Consider the following 15,562-nt stretch of genomic DNA (forward strand, 5'->3'; position numbering starts at 1 on the left):
GCATAAGTAACCTGGGTTTGCCTTTCTCTATCCGCTCCAGCATATGAGTCTGTAAATCCAGCATGGCTGACTCTGTGCTCTGAGCTGCCCGAAAACCTGATTGCTGTTCATGGGGTGTGTCGGATGCTTCCACGTGTTTTTGTGGCTATTTTATCTAAGATCTTCAGGATGAAGTTCGAGTTAGTAATAGGGCATTCACTATCCGAGTGGGTGCAAAGAGTTCTTTGTGGTCCAAAACTATCTTTGTGGAAAGGATGTTTTCCGCACATGATGTTGGCTTCATTTTGGACAGCACCAGGCATATTTCCTCCTCTGTAACAGCTGAGAAACTAAATCTCTCTCTCTTTGGATGTGGGGTTTTCTCCCTGGGGGGTTTCTATACTTGTAGTGGCTCTAGCTAGTATATTATTTCTAGATTTTAGGATTTTAGCTGCAAAGACTTCTTGCACCCTGTCACAGTCTTCCTTAGAGGGGTAATGTGGTGGTGAGAGCATCTTGGGTTTTTCGATGTCCTTGAGTATTTCAAAAAGTCTACTGGTGGAATTGGGAGCTGCCTCTATTTCTTTGTTGTAATAGTTGGATTTAGCTTCTTTTAATTGCCTTTCTGTATGCTTGATCAGAGCGTTTCCAGTCCTCCCTATTTCCCTGGGTTTGGTTCCGTCGCCATGTTCGTTCCTTGGCGCGTTTTACCTGTTTGAGTTTGAGTTTGTGGGTTTCCTCATTGTACTATTTACATTGACTGTTGTCTTTTCTAACTGACTTACTTTTCAATGGAGCATTCTTGTCTACCATCGCCTGCATATGTTTAGTGTATTTCAATAACATGTGTTCGCAGTCATCGTTGTCAGTAAAAAAAAGACTCCAGGGTCTGTTGTAAGCAAGGTTTCAGTTGCTCCGACCCAATGTCCTTAAAGTTTCTACTCCAAACTTTCATGTGCGGGTTCTCTTGATGTTTTAATGGGGGGGGGGTAGCAGTATCTCGAAAGTGACCAAACTATGGTCAGACCAGATACACGGCTTTGTTATCAACTGTGCTGATTGTAAGGTATTCGTGCAGATCCAGTCCAACTGGTTTCCTTGCGGGGTGGTGGGTTCATTGTTTATTATCTGGAAGCCCATGTTGTTCATGGTGCTTTCCCAAATATAATGGCCTTGCAGCCTGAGTAGCCATGGTGTTTAAAATAATGTTTAAGGGTAGAGGAGGAAAACAAAACATACCTAATTATCAGGAAAATATTGTATTAATTCTCTTCCATGCTTTCCTCCAATGGACAAATTGAGAGGGAATTGTACATAATTGTAATATATTACAATTTGAAAAATGCTTATAAATATCCAAAGAAGCATGTTGTAATTGGTTCACGAAGTTAAGAAGTAATGTTGATTTATTAACTATAAAATTCAACTGTCCAGCAATCGAGCTAGCTGGATCACGGCAAACCGAATGAAAGCAAGAATCAAAGCATCTGGTGACAGATGGAGGTTTAAAATACAAAGGTACAATGACCACATCAATGACCCTTTGAATATGGCCTCAGTAATGGGTTAAACTGGAAGCAAAAATGACAAGTTACCTCGATACGCAAATCCCCCAAAGCTAATGGGCTCAGTACAATCACTCTTACACACAACTGTACACATATAAATATCTTGCAGTGCACATATCAGTACTTACTGTCACGCCACCACACCCAATTGGTACTATGCGGCCTCTATTGCTTCACCTGCCTCCTCTTGGCTCCTATGAAATCTCACAAGCTGGGCATCTTCTTTCATGGTCTAATCCATTCAAAACCAGTACAAGTACGATCTTTGGGTGGAAAGGGATAAACAGGCACTCCAATGGACTCCTGAAGTCTTGAAAGTCTCAAATCAAGCCAGACTAAGAGACCAGGGGTTTTACGGACTCAAAGGGTGAACTGAATAGCGAGGCGGCCTGCTGGTAGGCTAGCTGGCTTAATGGGCACTTGCAAGCTCACAGGTGTTCGGGCTAACAAACTAGAAAGGGAGATTTTTAATAGGCTACTTCCCAGGTTTTGGATGAGTGTCCCAATTACATCTCTGGTGCCCTACCCAACTCCATGTTCCCACAACAATGTTCTGCATTTCTGAAAATGAAGCTGTCCATGTGCATTCCATCCCATAACATACTGCTCACTCACTGCATCTTCCTAGTCTTGCGGAAAGGGGGTGGGAAGGATGGAAGCGTGTAACCAGCCTGGTAAAGGCACTGGACTCCTGCACTGAAGAGGCCAACTCTTGGAGGTGGGGGGTGGCTTGCAGAATGCTGCCTCCTGGGATTGCAACCCTGTGGCTAGCCCTTCCCTCTGTGGCATGCCTTCCTTGTGGCAGTGTAGGCGTCTGCCTAATACTTCTGTGGGTAATTGTCCAAAGAGATCTGTGGGATTCGATGTACCCAATTGCTTCCTCATCTGGAGTTTGGCCACATCTGAGGAGCCTCTAATGTGGTGTGGAAAGCCTGGAGGTTGGTGGGGTCTCCGGAGGACATCGTAATAAGCCTCACCTCGCTTTTAGATTCTGGATAGCACACATAGAGGGATGGCAGTAGATCACACCAGTAGCCATCACCAGCTTTCTGTGATTTTTCTGTGCTGCGACTCCCTCTGGGATCTCAAACCTAGCGTTGTTTGTAACGTTTCCATTCAGTAAAAAAGCCAAGATGGGTCATTTGTCAAGCCAACTAGGTGAGCTTTTGAAAGTGGAAATGAGAGCAAGGATTCATTTCTTCTGAAAGCTTCTGGACATAGATTAGATTAAGTCGGGTCAGCAGTGGAGAACACAACTTCCCCTAAAATGGAGATGAAAAAAATTGTGTGCCTACTCCATCATCTGAGGGAAGAATCAAGACTTGGAGCCGAAGGTCAGAGTGGAATCTCTGTAGTCCCTGAATCACCAAAAATGGTCAACATTGACATTTGTGTATAAAACGATCATGGAATTGCTTGGGGATGCACAATAATCCCCCACTTTTGTGTGGCTAGGGCCCACAGATCAGTAGCCCTAAAAGCAATCCCCAGAGGACCACACTGGCCAATGACAGTCCGGTACCACCATTACTGTGATCACTCTCCATAGGTTTGGAATGGAAAGACTTTGTATACAAAGGATCCATGATCACCTTCTGCCCTGACTTTCCTAGTGCTGTGCAAATGGTGTGCAAGTCATTTCTACAGGTCCAGAAGAGGGTGAACCCAGTAAAATTGAATATTATGTGTTCCTGGCAAAGCTTATAGGACTCACAGTGGAGGGGAAAAAAAGTTCCCCAGCACCAGAGGCAACGAGTATGTTTTTTTGAATGTTTCCCAAGTGGTTTAGCAAGCACCAGTCCCCATGAATCTGAGAAGCAACAGAGGGTCACGTTGAACCGGGACTGTTAGGGAGAATTCTCTGTTTAGGCTGAATTTCCTAACCTAGTGAGTCCCCCAGCAGCTTTGCTGGATTTTTAGGGTTTATTTTTTTCTCCTGCCAAGAGTGAGACTCTTGTAGCCTCACTCTTGGGCATGATTTGAGTGTGTTTCTTGGAATCTAGATGTGTTTAATGGGCTATGGGGTCTTTTACCCCATAGGGCTTCATGTGTTTTTGTGATGTGTGTTACACAGCACCCTAGTAAAGACTCCATACCCTGGGACTGACTACTGTCTCCCAGGGCATGTAAAGTCACCATTGACTTTACTAGTCTTAAATTCTGAACAGAACCAGTACAAACCATCATATTGTGGACGTACTGGCTGGGGCAATTCACTTGCCCCGGGGTCTGTTAGTCGAGGGGGCACGTCTCAGTCCCCCCTGATCGAGTTTTGGCTGGTGGCAGTGGATACTACTTTTTATATTCAACCGCGAATATTTTCCTATGGGATTTCCCATTGTTTTAGGCTACTACCTTTATTTAATTATTTACGGTAGCCTCGAACATACCGCCGGTTTATTTAATTAATATTAATTCTCAGGTTGGTGACTCCAACCCAAGTCGAGATCTTCTCTTCCCCTGGACGACGACGCAACTTGCACCCACTACCTGGAACAACTGCCACCGCTGGAGGATCCTTCCCACTTAAGGTACCGTGTCCTGCCTGGCTTCCCTTGCTACCAACTGTACGGGGTAGATTTAGCCCCCGGCTTTCGAACCTGGGTTAGCCTGGGACACCTTGGCTAAACTTTTCTAAGACTCTCACAACGCTTTTCTGAACCCTCTGCAAGACTTTCTAAGCCTAGTATAACTGGGTGATCTTGGGCGCATTTGTGCTCTGCTCTCTCTAAGAGTGGGCCCAGCCTTTGGACTTTGACTCACCAGTGACTTTTTGCTCTCTGCCTTGCTAACAGTGTTCTGGAATCGTAGAGTGGTGTACCTCTTCCTATTCTGTCTTTTTCCCTCCCTTTTTCACAAACTTTTTAGAGTGCAATCTAGTTAAGCGCTCACCTCTGTATGAAAATAAGTGGTGTTTTACTGTGATTTTCTAATAGGGAAAAAGAGGTGTATATATCATAATAGTAACTGTGTTTAGAATATTTTACAATAAGAGTGCTGGAGTGTTTCAACTGTGTGTTTTTAAATAAATAATTATATACTTTGATACCAAAGCTCTGGTCAGTGTTTGCTTGTATTATTGTATCTGAGTGCCTATTGAGTATACTTTGCATACTGCCTAACTCTTCTTGAGGGAAGTCTGACTGCTCAGCCACAGCTACCAGGTAAATCTGGGTGGTACAGACTGCTACCAAGTGGGTTTACTGCCAACACCTGTAGTCTTAAATCTTTTGCAGTGGTCCCTAAGGGAACTGCACAGGGACTGACTGCTCTTCATAATCCATTGTGTGAGAACACATGGCCAGTACCAGTTGCAATATTGTTGTTATGTATATGTTTGCAAGTTGTTTAGATGTGTTCTTCTCATTTCATCTCTGCCAAATGAGTTGACTTTGGGGTTAATTAGTGGGAGTGATGGTGATGCTCATTCGGGGGGAGGGGAAGGGGGGCGGAAGTTCGCAAATTGAAGTATGGTCACTGCATATACAGAATGTTTCATCTAAAAGAGCAAACTATCAGTCTAGAATTGTCTGCCCAGCGTGATGACTGCAGTTGGAGTACATATTCTGAATCATTATGTCAAATCTAGGAAAATGTTATAAAATTATACAAATATATATAATCCGTTTACTGTCAATACACTTGCCACCTCTTAACGATTGCTCTTTCTCTAAGCATTGCGGGTGTGCTAGACATTTCTCATCGTTTTCCATACATGCCCATGGGGCTATATTATTATACACTCGTGACTTAAATTTAAGATCTATCCGGTTTCCCAAGATCAGGTTAGAGCCTTGATGGTAGCTGGAGGACTCGGCAACCATGAGTCTCCCTGATGTCTACTTCCCGAATGTAGATGCACCTTAATTTTATGATTGGATGTGTGACTATTCGCCTGGTCTCACCACTTCTCCCCAGAGGTAGTCCTTTCTTTTGAGGCTAGGGAGGTGATGCTGTTACCCACTAGTCCCCCTATGGGTGGTAATATGTGCGAGGACCTCATATGGAGGGGCTGCCCTTCTGGGCATAAGGACGTCCACCTGGGGAACGGCCTCCCTATAACCATATCACAGAATCCTCTGGCCTCATGGTCACCCTTTTCCTCCACCAATGATAATGAAACTATGTGCTATTGTGAGACCTTGACTAGACCTTAAACAGAATATGCTGGGACGAGGAAGAGCATGAGAAGCATATGGAACAGCAGTATGCAAATGCAACCAAGTACTGCCATGAGGTCCACGGGAGACATGAAGATTACTAAAGAGACTGTACACCGTAGTGTTGATGTTGCGCAGGGGCGGACACACCACTATAAACTGGCACGCAAGAAAGGACCAAACTGGGAAGGTTGAAGGCGAAGCAGAAGCACTACCCGAGAGTAAGATCAAGAGAAGTAGGACGTTGCAGGGGCATCTCTTAAGTCGACAGGCACCAACTCATTTGGTGGTGGCGTGACCACAGAGAGGTGGACCGTCCGGTCTGGAAACTATGCTGTGACCACCAGTCTGCCGCAGAGTCATGCAGGGAAACTGAGAAGAGCCGCCTGCAATCCCGTGAAAAACCGGAGATATGTCCTGAGCATACCACAGGTAACTCGAATGGCGGGAAGACTGGGTGGAGTTCAGTAAGAGGCCAGAATATAGCAAAGTACATTGTGAGTCATCTCCCTCAGCGCAGTTGTAGCCGAAAACCCCCAGTGAAGAAGAGTGCATTGGGAGTCATCTCCCATCACCAGTGCAGAAGGGAATTGAGAGGAATCCCCCTCAGAGCACTGGTAGTAGAAATAACCCCAAAGAAGCAGAAGGTTTCAAGTCCTCTTCCTTGGTGTAGTAAGCCCAGAGAAGACCTTGTTGAAACACTGTATTGATAGCAGTCTCCCTCCATTATACTGGAATGAGAAAACCCACTTCTAAATCAGTGCCTCGGGAGTCCTCTCTCACGTCACAGTACCACCAGGGAAGACATCTACAATAAAGAAAGCACCAAGAGTCCTGGGAATAATTTTCCTCATAAGAGTATCGCGTCTAGGCCAAATAAGGCCATACGTTTATTTGCCTCATGGAAGGAGGTAAAGAGACGTATACAGAGTTTCTGCTGATAAGCTTAAAGACCCTTTTTGTGACGAACATTTGCTGCAGGACCAGGAGAAGGGAGTCATTCTCCTGATGGAAGAAACATAAACTTTATTTTAGTAAAAACTCTTATGTTTTCTAGTGTTGGGGTTAATTTGGAAGGTTATTGGACAGTGGATGGGAAGAACATTGCTTTTGACGGATACTCCGACAACCCCGGTTTCTGTGTTATATAAAATGTCTGGCCCAGAACATGGCCCCTCCTTTTCCGTTTCCCTTTTTGACACCTTCACAGGTGTCGGGGAGAATGATGGCTTTTACTGCTGCAGTGATTTCAGCACTATCCCAAGTGTACTTCTAGACTGGTGTGTGCACCTAAGGCCATTTCAAGATCCACTAGAGAGCTTCTCAAAATCTTGGAACAGCATGCGCTGGTGGATATGTGGAGATTTGAACATAAAAAAGCATAAGGTTTTCAACGTTGTTTGCCCTGCACATGGGGCATTATCCAGGATTGACTTCTTCATGCCCTCTGGGAGGGCTTCCCACTGACTGATACGGTATGATAGTTCCCTGCATGTCATGGCCCCACTCTTCTGTACTGTTTGTTTGCTACCAGACCAGGCGCTAGAGGTCCAAAGCAGAGCATAATACAATTCATGAGTTCTTTAATAGAAATGCAGCATAGCATTGGTAGATTATGGAAAGTAGAAGTCCACATCGGCAGGCTCTTTAGTCCTAATGCTGAAGTGTTGAACACATGAACAATTGGGCTGGAAAGCAAGCGGCAAGATCCAATAATGGCGCAATACCTGCAGCAATGTGGGCCACTCTTGGAGTACAGAATGGTGGGGGGGGGGAGTAAAGTGTTCTAGCAGAGGGGGGCTACACCGTGATGCTACAGTAATAGGGCGGGGTCTTGGCAGGACCCTGATATTATTTGTATGAGGTCAGAGGGGCAACCGAGAGAAGTTGGAAATCCTGTTGCGCGGTGGCACATCGCCCCAGGTTGAGGATATAAATGAGCCCTTTTAAAGACTTCTATTTGCCGCTGCTCATCCATCTTGTCACGCTTGGATTACTTCAGATTGCAGCATGCCGGGACCAGTTTACTCTGGGCTTGATGGCGGAGAGGCCAGGGGAAGATTGAATGAAATGTTATCCGCTATGCAGAGTCAGGTGGCTGCCGTAGGATTAGTGGGGGTAATGATCAACAGACTTTTATCCGCTTGGCATCGCAGGCTCGTTCAAGGTGGAAGACGCCACCTATGTAAGTCTGATAAAGCCTTCAGAAGAACATGGCCCAATCCCACTAGTCAGGCTTTATAGTAAGATATTGGCTAAGGCTTGCCCCGATGCAGTTTATATGGGCTCGTAGGAATGTTTGCTGGGTAACTTGGGCCAGTTATTTTCCCCTCTACATTATGTTGAGGTCCTGGCAGTGATGGTCCGTGATGAAAAGGTGGTTGGCTGCATCAAATGGCCTTTGCTGTCTTCAAGATGGGAGTTGGTACTGTTTAGTTGCATTGCTTGTTCATTGCAAGCGGTATGCTCGAACAGTTTCATATTGGAGGAGTTGGCAATGCAGGGTGGGGCCCACCGGTGTCTCCTCTTCTCTCACAGGCTTGCCCTCTCATGTCAACCTTCAATCATGTACATCAGGGAGGCCCGCATTGCCAGGGATGTGCACCTTTCACCTTTCATTTATAGTCTTCTATGCTGATCATGGGCTCCAGTATCTGCTTGCGAACCCTAGAGCCAATTATGGAAGATGGGGTGCAGCCCGTTAAATATTCTTGGCTGCGGGTGAACCAAACCAAGCTAGTAATCCGTGCCTTGATGCCGACGGGTTTAGCGCACTTCATAAATGTAAAAATAAATAAATAAATCTTTCCCACAGCAGCACGTGTGGAAGTGCACTGTTTTAGATGGATACATGAATCAGTAAAGTACTGGAGGGTGGGGTGGTGTTTGGTGGTAGTGATATGATAGGTTATTTATAACGCGCGGACCCGGGAACGAACCTGTGGTGCTCTGTGTCGTCTTGCTTCCAGCCCGATCACGTTGCCCCTGAGCTATCCTCCCGAGACAACTACTGGATCGCCTTGCCTGTGGGCTTGCAGTGGTTAAGTTAGTCTGCAATTGGAAAGTGGATTAAGCTGCAGTTGTGAATCCTAGGAGGCATATACTCCACTACAATTATAGCTTTGCCTAGATTTAAGATGTATTTCAGAGTAGCCCCGTCAATTCAGCCATTTGTTGGAATGCAGTGTTTAATTACCAGGCTGGACTGGATGGGGAAACAAGTAGCTAGAATTGGTTGGCAGATATCCACGTTGTCCTACATTTCACAGTGCCTAGATTTAATGATGGGGTGGGGGGGGAGAGGGGCGAGGGTAGAGCCGATTATTTGCCGTTGATCAATTACAAATGGGTTTAATACATAGGAGAAATTATTTATAGCGAGCTGGGGTAAGGTCTGGGGACAAAACGGGAATTGTAGACTGTTCCAAATTAAAAGACAGAGGCCCTCATTACGACCCTGGCGGAAATCGCGGTGCAAAATGCACCGCGGAGCACGGCGGAAAGCTGCCGATAGCGCCATGGGGGTTGGCGGATTTTCCGCCCCATTCCGACCTTGGCGGGACGGTAAATCCCCATTCCCCATTTTACCCTTCCCCATTCCCATTTTTGCCCCATAGGGTATAATGGGAGTGGGGAAGGCGTCAATTACGCCACCGTAAAATACGGTGGCGTAATTAACATCAAGGTCCCGTAGCGCCATGGATTTCTCCGCCCGGAAAAACCAGGCGGAAAACGCTCCATGGCGCTACGGGAACTCGTAGTAGGGCGGACGGGTCCGCCGCGAATAACGCTGGCGTAAACCCACTCCGCCAGGGTCGTAATGAGGCCCAGAGACATTTTAATACACGTTTATTGAATGTCTGGCCATGGGGTCTTCAAGTGTGGCGTTTCCTGGGAAATGTGTATATATAACGGGGACTTTTTATCGTTTGATTGGTTTTGGTAGCATTTCATGAATGGCAACCACTTCTTCATTTTAAAATGATAGAATTATTTGGAGAAAATGAACGGTTGACCAAGAAGTGATTTTTGAATGTTGAGTTTTGCTGGTGGCAAAGAACTTGAATGGATTCTATGCGTTTTATAGAAAAAAATGAATTAAACAGTGATAGGATTAATTTAAACCAATAGAGACACTTTCATGAACAATTTATAACAGATTATCAGAGTCCACTCCCAGTTCATTTTGTAGTATCCACTAAATAAATGCTCAAACCTACTGTTGCCCTGTTATTACTGCATAGATGTGTACAATGATGAACGTGTGAAGTGTACATACATAAACAAAGGCTTAAGTGTAGACTGTGGATACCAACGAATAATACTTTTATTTTGGAATGCTGTAAAAAAAAAAAAAAACGGACTCGCGAAGTGGCGACAGCAGTGAACTTTACTGATTTCCTTTAATGCCTAGTCCTTCTTCCGTGACTGGGAGGTTGGATACCCCACGGTTTTTAGTGCTGTAAAAACACCCACAAGCAGAAATCGCCCCTGCAGAGACTGCTGTGTAAATATGTATGAAAAGCATACATTGAGCTTGGCTCATGGTAACACCTTGTTCTTGTTGCAGGCACTGAGTGAGAAGGTCCCGGTGGATCCAGAGTCGCTCAACGCCAGAAGAGATTGGAGGAACGCCTGCCTGTGCCGTCTTGCAAAGCTGAAAAAGGAGATGAATTGAGAAGGGGGTCGGCTGCATTTTCTGATGACCTTAAAATAATTGATAGCAGGTGCTCAATCCAGCAATAAGTGTAGCCATTTATGGACCTTGTCTGCGAAGAGTCCTTTCAAATCTCGCCTATTTTCGATGCTGCTTTCTGGTACTCTTAATCTCTGCTCCAGTAGAGCCACAAGGCCACCATCATTGCTTGCGGAAGGAGCAGAGTTGTGCACACGACTAGAGGTGAACATCGCTTGTGTGCACCAACCAGAGCAGGACATCGCTCGCTAGTCCAACATATCCCTATAATCATGCTAATGATATTGTATTTTGGTAGTCATTTATATAAAGCCTTTTCCCAATTGTATGGCCTCAAAGAACTTTGTGGTAGGAACGCACTCCGGGACCGAAGTCCGGGTATGGGAAAGTTCTAAGAGGCGGCTTAAAATGCATGGGTGTCTATGGCCAAGATTAGGACATAGGGGGCAGGCTAGGCTCCAGTAAGCTGCCCAAGAGGTCAGGCACATGGGCAGGTGTTGAGGAAGGTCACGACAGAGCGCTGTTGCAGGAGAGTCAAAATTTACCCAGCCAGACCAAATTTGTCGTAGGTTGTAGCTGTATTCTAATGGCAGAGGTGTTGAGACAAGTCTTGTGTCTCAGTGCAAAGCGGTTATGTGGCCTGCTAGACCAAATTAGTCAGTCGTAGCTGCATTCTAGAGTGTGTGGATGAAGAGCCATGCCTGAGGCAGATGTCCACTGAAGTAGTGCCGAGGACAGGTCCTCATCCTAAACATCTGCGTGAATGGACAGGCTAATGAAAGAGTGCAACACCATTCATACCCCCTCTTCAGAAAATCCATCCAGGTGCAACACCCTTCCCACCTCCAACAAGTGCAACATCTGTAATATGTTAATTCTCAGAGCTTCAAATCCATCACAAGCAAATCTGGCAATCTGGTCCGTAAACCATAATGGTGCGGGCCATCTCCCATGGCGCTTTCTGTTTCTCCCATCTTCTCTATTTCTCCATCAACTATCCCTCCCTTCTCACCAAGTCCAGTAGGAAGGAGGCCTCTAGCCGTGGTGTCCCTATCGCTGACCCTTACTCCAGCGCTTCCTCCAGAGAGACCCTCACTGACATCCTCTTTGTAGTTCCTTCGCCAGATCTATGGACTCTTCATATGATCTCTGTGCTCTGTCCTTTCCCCTCCTCTCCCATTTATTGTGGCACCTGCTGGGAAGCTCTCATGATTCTTCCAAGTTCACCATTAATGTCTACCTAAAAGGCACCGTCCTGGTCCAAGGCCCTTGGGCCAATCTCTTCCTCTTTGATAGACGCTTCCCTCTCCTCATCAATTTCCTTTAATCTCCTGCTGTCCCCTCTCTCTCCTCTCTGGCTTCCCTGCCTCCCCCCTAACCTCCCCATGGCTACCTTGCCCTCCCTTGCCTCCTCTTCTGCCCCCCTCAGGCTCCTTACTGGCCTCCGCAGGGCGTACCTCTGATTTGTACCCCTCCCCGGGAAGTCCTTTACGGCTGGCAACCCTCTTCATCTTGCCATTCTCAACTCTTGTTATGCTGTCAAACACTCCTCTGACATCTGCCACCTCCCCGAAGATTTCGACCCCAATGACCTCTGTCTCACTGAGACATGTTTCACGGCCAGCTCTGTCACGAGCTTTGACACTCTTCTTCCTGACGGCTACAAGATCCTCTCTGCACCCAGATCCACCCGGTCTGAAGGGGGTGTAGCCCTGATCTTCCCTGAGTGGATTCCTGCCTCTATCATTCCCACACAGACCACCTCCTTCGAATGCCAGGTCTGCAGGCTTTCCATCTCCCCCGGCCACTCTTACCATGGCTACTATCTATCGGCCTTCTGGTCAGATCTTCATTCCTCTGTGTGGGCGGACCTCTCCTCCCTCCTGTCTCAACCACTCAACTCCTCCTTCTTGGTGACCTCAATATCCATCTAGATGCTCCCTGTTCTCCTCTGTACTCTTTCCTGACCTCTGCAATTCTCTCTCCCTTTCTATTCTCCCCTCTGACCTGACTCACTCTGAGGGCACACGCTGGATTTTTTGATCTCCTCTCACCACTCATCCCTCCTGGAGCAATCACTCCCTCCTTTCCTCCCATCTCTCCCTCTTTACCCCCCAGGCCAAGCCAACCACCAACACTGCCACCTACCTTCTCGGACATCCGGGCCATGAAGCGTGTGTCAGTTGAGGCTTTCGCCGCCACCGTCTCTCCCCCCTACGCCTCTGCCTCACATCCTTACACATCCCTTTCCTTGCTCCATTCTTCTATTTTCGATACTCTTGATGCTCTTTCCCCTGTCATGAGGATCTGCTTGAAGCCCAAAGCCAAGTGCAACTCTTGGTACGAAACTAACCTAGCTACCCTTCAACGTAAGTACAGGGTGGCTGAGAGGAAATGGAGTGCTTCTTGTTCATCCTCTGACAAACTGGCCTGTCGCCTACTCCAAAGGCAATAACGGCTCCTTGTCCATTCTAAGGAAAGAGCCCACATCCAAGCCTGTGTCTCTGCATCATCTGAAAACTCTGCCGAACTCTTCAAAATCTGCAAGGAGCTAGCCAGCCCTGCTGCAGTCTCCACCTCTCCTGTCGCCTCCCAGGCCCTTTACACAACCCTTGCCTCTCACTTCATCTAAAAAACCCAGGACATCCTGGATATCCTGTCCACCCTATCCCCCCCTACTCCTCCCCCACCCCCTCCTTCTGCAAACTCTGGCCCTCCTGCAGCTGCCCCCCCACCCTCTTTCTCTTCCTTTCCTCTTTTCTCCCCTGACGAGGTTTCTAGACCAGTCCGAGCTATGAAAATCTTGTCAAAACAGGTTCTTCCCTGTTCTTCCAAAACCACCAAGGATCACATTGACACCCTTGCTCCTGCCCTGGCCGACTTCTGCAACCTCTCCTTCACTTCAGGAGCCTTACCCTCCCCTCTGAAGCACTCTTGTGAACCCTCTTCTCAAGAAACCCACAGCTGACCCTTCATGCCTGGCTATCGCCCGATCTCCATCACTCCTTTTCTGGGCAAAATCCTGGAAAAGCTGCCCATCTCACAGCTTAACATCCACACCGATTCTGTTTGTTTTCTCTCAATGACCATCAGTCAGGCTTTAGAGCTGCCAGAAGCATGGAAACGGCTCTTCTTAACATCCGTGAAGACCTGCTCTCCAACCTTGACTCTAACATACCTTCTGTCCTCATCCTACTCGATCTCTCTTCTGCCATCAACACTGTCAACCATAACATCCTGCTCAACCGTCTCCATGACAACCTGTGTATCACCAATCAGGCTCTGGCCTGGCCGACTTCCTTCCTCTCTGATCGACCCTCCCAGGTCCAACTTGGGTCCTTCCTTTCCTCTTTCTCTACCTGCGGTGGTCCCCAGGGGTCCAACCTCTCACCCTGGAACTTCAACCAGTACCTGGCAACACACACCCATTGCATTGCCGCCCTCTGCTCCAACTTTCAGTGCTATGCGGATGACACTCAACTAATTTTCAGGCTTCCCTCGGCCACCTCTTCTCCTTCTCTCATCTCAGATTGTCTGTGTACTATTCAGGAGTGGTGTGACGCCAACGATCTCCGCCTTAATGCCAGCAAGACAGATATTCTCCTCATCGGCACACCTTCACCCTTCTTCCCTGTCACTCTCTGGCTGGCCTCTATTTTCCCTCCTCCTACCCCAACCTGCGAGGCTAAGAACCTCAGGGTCATCTTCGACTCCACGCTTTCCTTTTCTGCCAACATCTCTGATGTCTCTAACGTCAAACTTCCAACTGCACCTCCTCAGAGGTATTCTTCCTTTCCTCTCCTTCCCCAGAAGCTCACTGTCTCCCAAGCCCTGGTTCTCTCTAGGTTGGACTACTGCAACCGCCTCTCTCTAAATCGACCTGCTTCTATTCTCCATCCTTTGCAACTCATCCAGAACAGGACTATGAGACTTGTCTTTGGCCTCAAGCCCTGTGGATCATATCTCTCCAGCCCTGAAATCTCTTCATTGGCTCCCAGTGGCTGCAAGATTTCATTTCAAGACCCTTTGCATTGTCCACAAGGCTTTCTGGGGCCTGGGTCCAAAATACCTTCAACTCTCCCTCCGTAAATACCTTCCCTCTCGAGCTCTTCACTCCTCCACCTCCAACTCCTTCAGGGTCAGTCGTTTCTCTAAGAAACAACCTGGGGGTAGATCTTACTTCAGCTTGGGCCTCCCTCTGGAACAGCCACCCTGCTAATCTGAAACTTGAGGGGAACCATCTCCGGTTCCGGAAGCTCCTGCCTTCTCTCCTCCTCTCCCCTGCTGATCTGTTCTGCTTGGCATCGTGCATCGTGGTTACCCTCTGATTTCGGGCCCAGGTACTTACCCACCCTGCCATTCACCCGCACTGCCTCCTGGCACCCCTTGCACTTGGGGCTGTATCTGTACCCCTACAGCCCCACCCCCCTTTTTCTGCACTAAACAGACACCCCCTGTCTGTGCTGTAAACCTAGCACTTACCACTTGCTGGCTGCACTACCACTGTTTTTTTTATCTTTTGCTCAGCACTTTCCACCTCCATTTCCCCCCTGCATGTTCCCCCTTCCTTCTCCCCTTGCATGTTCTCAGTGTCACTGGGCCTAGTAAGATCGTTGTTTTGTTCTCCCTTGTTCCTCTCCCCTGCCTCGTCACTCTCTGAAACACATGTGTGTGAGTGCCATACAAAAAAAATCATATCATATAATCTTGTTATAATTGGATGTCAATACCTTCAGACTGCCTTGTGTACTTGATTATCTCGATTCCTGATGTATAGAAGGAAGTACATTGCGTTATACAGATGTGGTTGTGAAGAGATCTTTAGATTAAATCAGGACATGATGTATAAATCCCGTGTTATTAAAGTCGATTTGAATGATACTGTATGCGAGTATTCATTGACAATGTAAATGTAAGGTGCCACGTTTCATACAACTTGTTGTGTGAACATCCTTTCACTTTCATCTTTGCCTAATTTGTCTTTAACGCAGGTTAGCCTAGCAGCCATTGATGTAGATTATGCATTTTCTGTAATGGTTATGATCTGATTTACACAGCTGACAGATTGGGGGCAAGGGGGTATCGAGTCAAGAAAGACCATGATTGAGTCTTCAAACATCAAAGCTAATACATGGCAAAGTGGGAGTTATCCTGGGAAG

The 15,562-nt window shown here is 47.1% G+C and overlaps 1 protein-coding gene across 1 annotated transcript in view; it reads left to right on the forward strand.

Annotated features, from left to right (window-relative positions):
* Window positions 1-15,284, forward strand: part of CRYL1 (crystallin lambda 1) — a 713,614-nt gene extending 698,330 nt beyond the window's left edge. Inside the window, exon 8 of the mRNA XM_069640696.1 lies at window positions 10,278-15,284. Coding sequence (XP_069496797.1) covers window positions 10,278-10,385 — 108 coding nt within the window. The 3' untranslated portion in view covers window positions 10,386-15,284. The remainder of the gene's footprint in view (window positions 1-10,277) is intronic.
* The last annotated feature ends 278 nt before the right edge of the window (window positions 15,285-15,562 follow it).

The sequence above is a fragment of the Ambystoma mexicanum genome, chromosome 7q (genome assembly GCF_040938575.1).
Source record: "Ambystoma mexicanum isolate Mex_15411 chromosome 7q, UKY_AmexF1_1, whole genome shotgun sequence".
NCBI classification, from domain to species: domain Eukaryota; kingdom Metazoa; phylum Chordata; class Amphibia; order Caudata; family Ambystomatidae; genus Ambystoma; species Ambystoma mexicanum.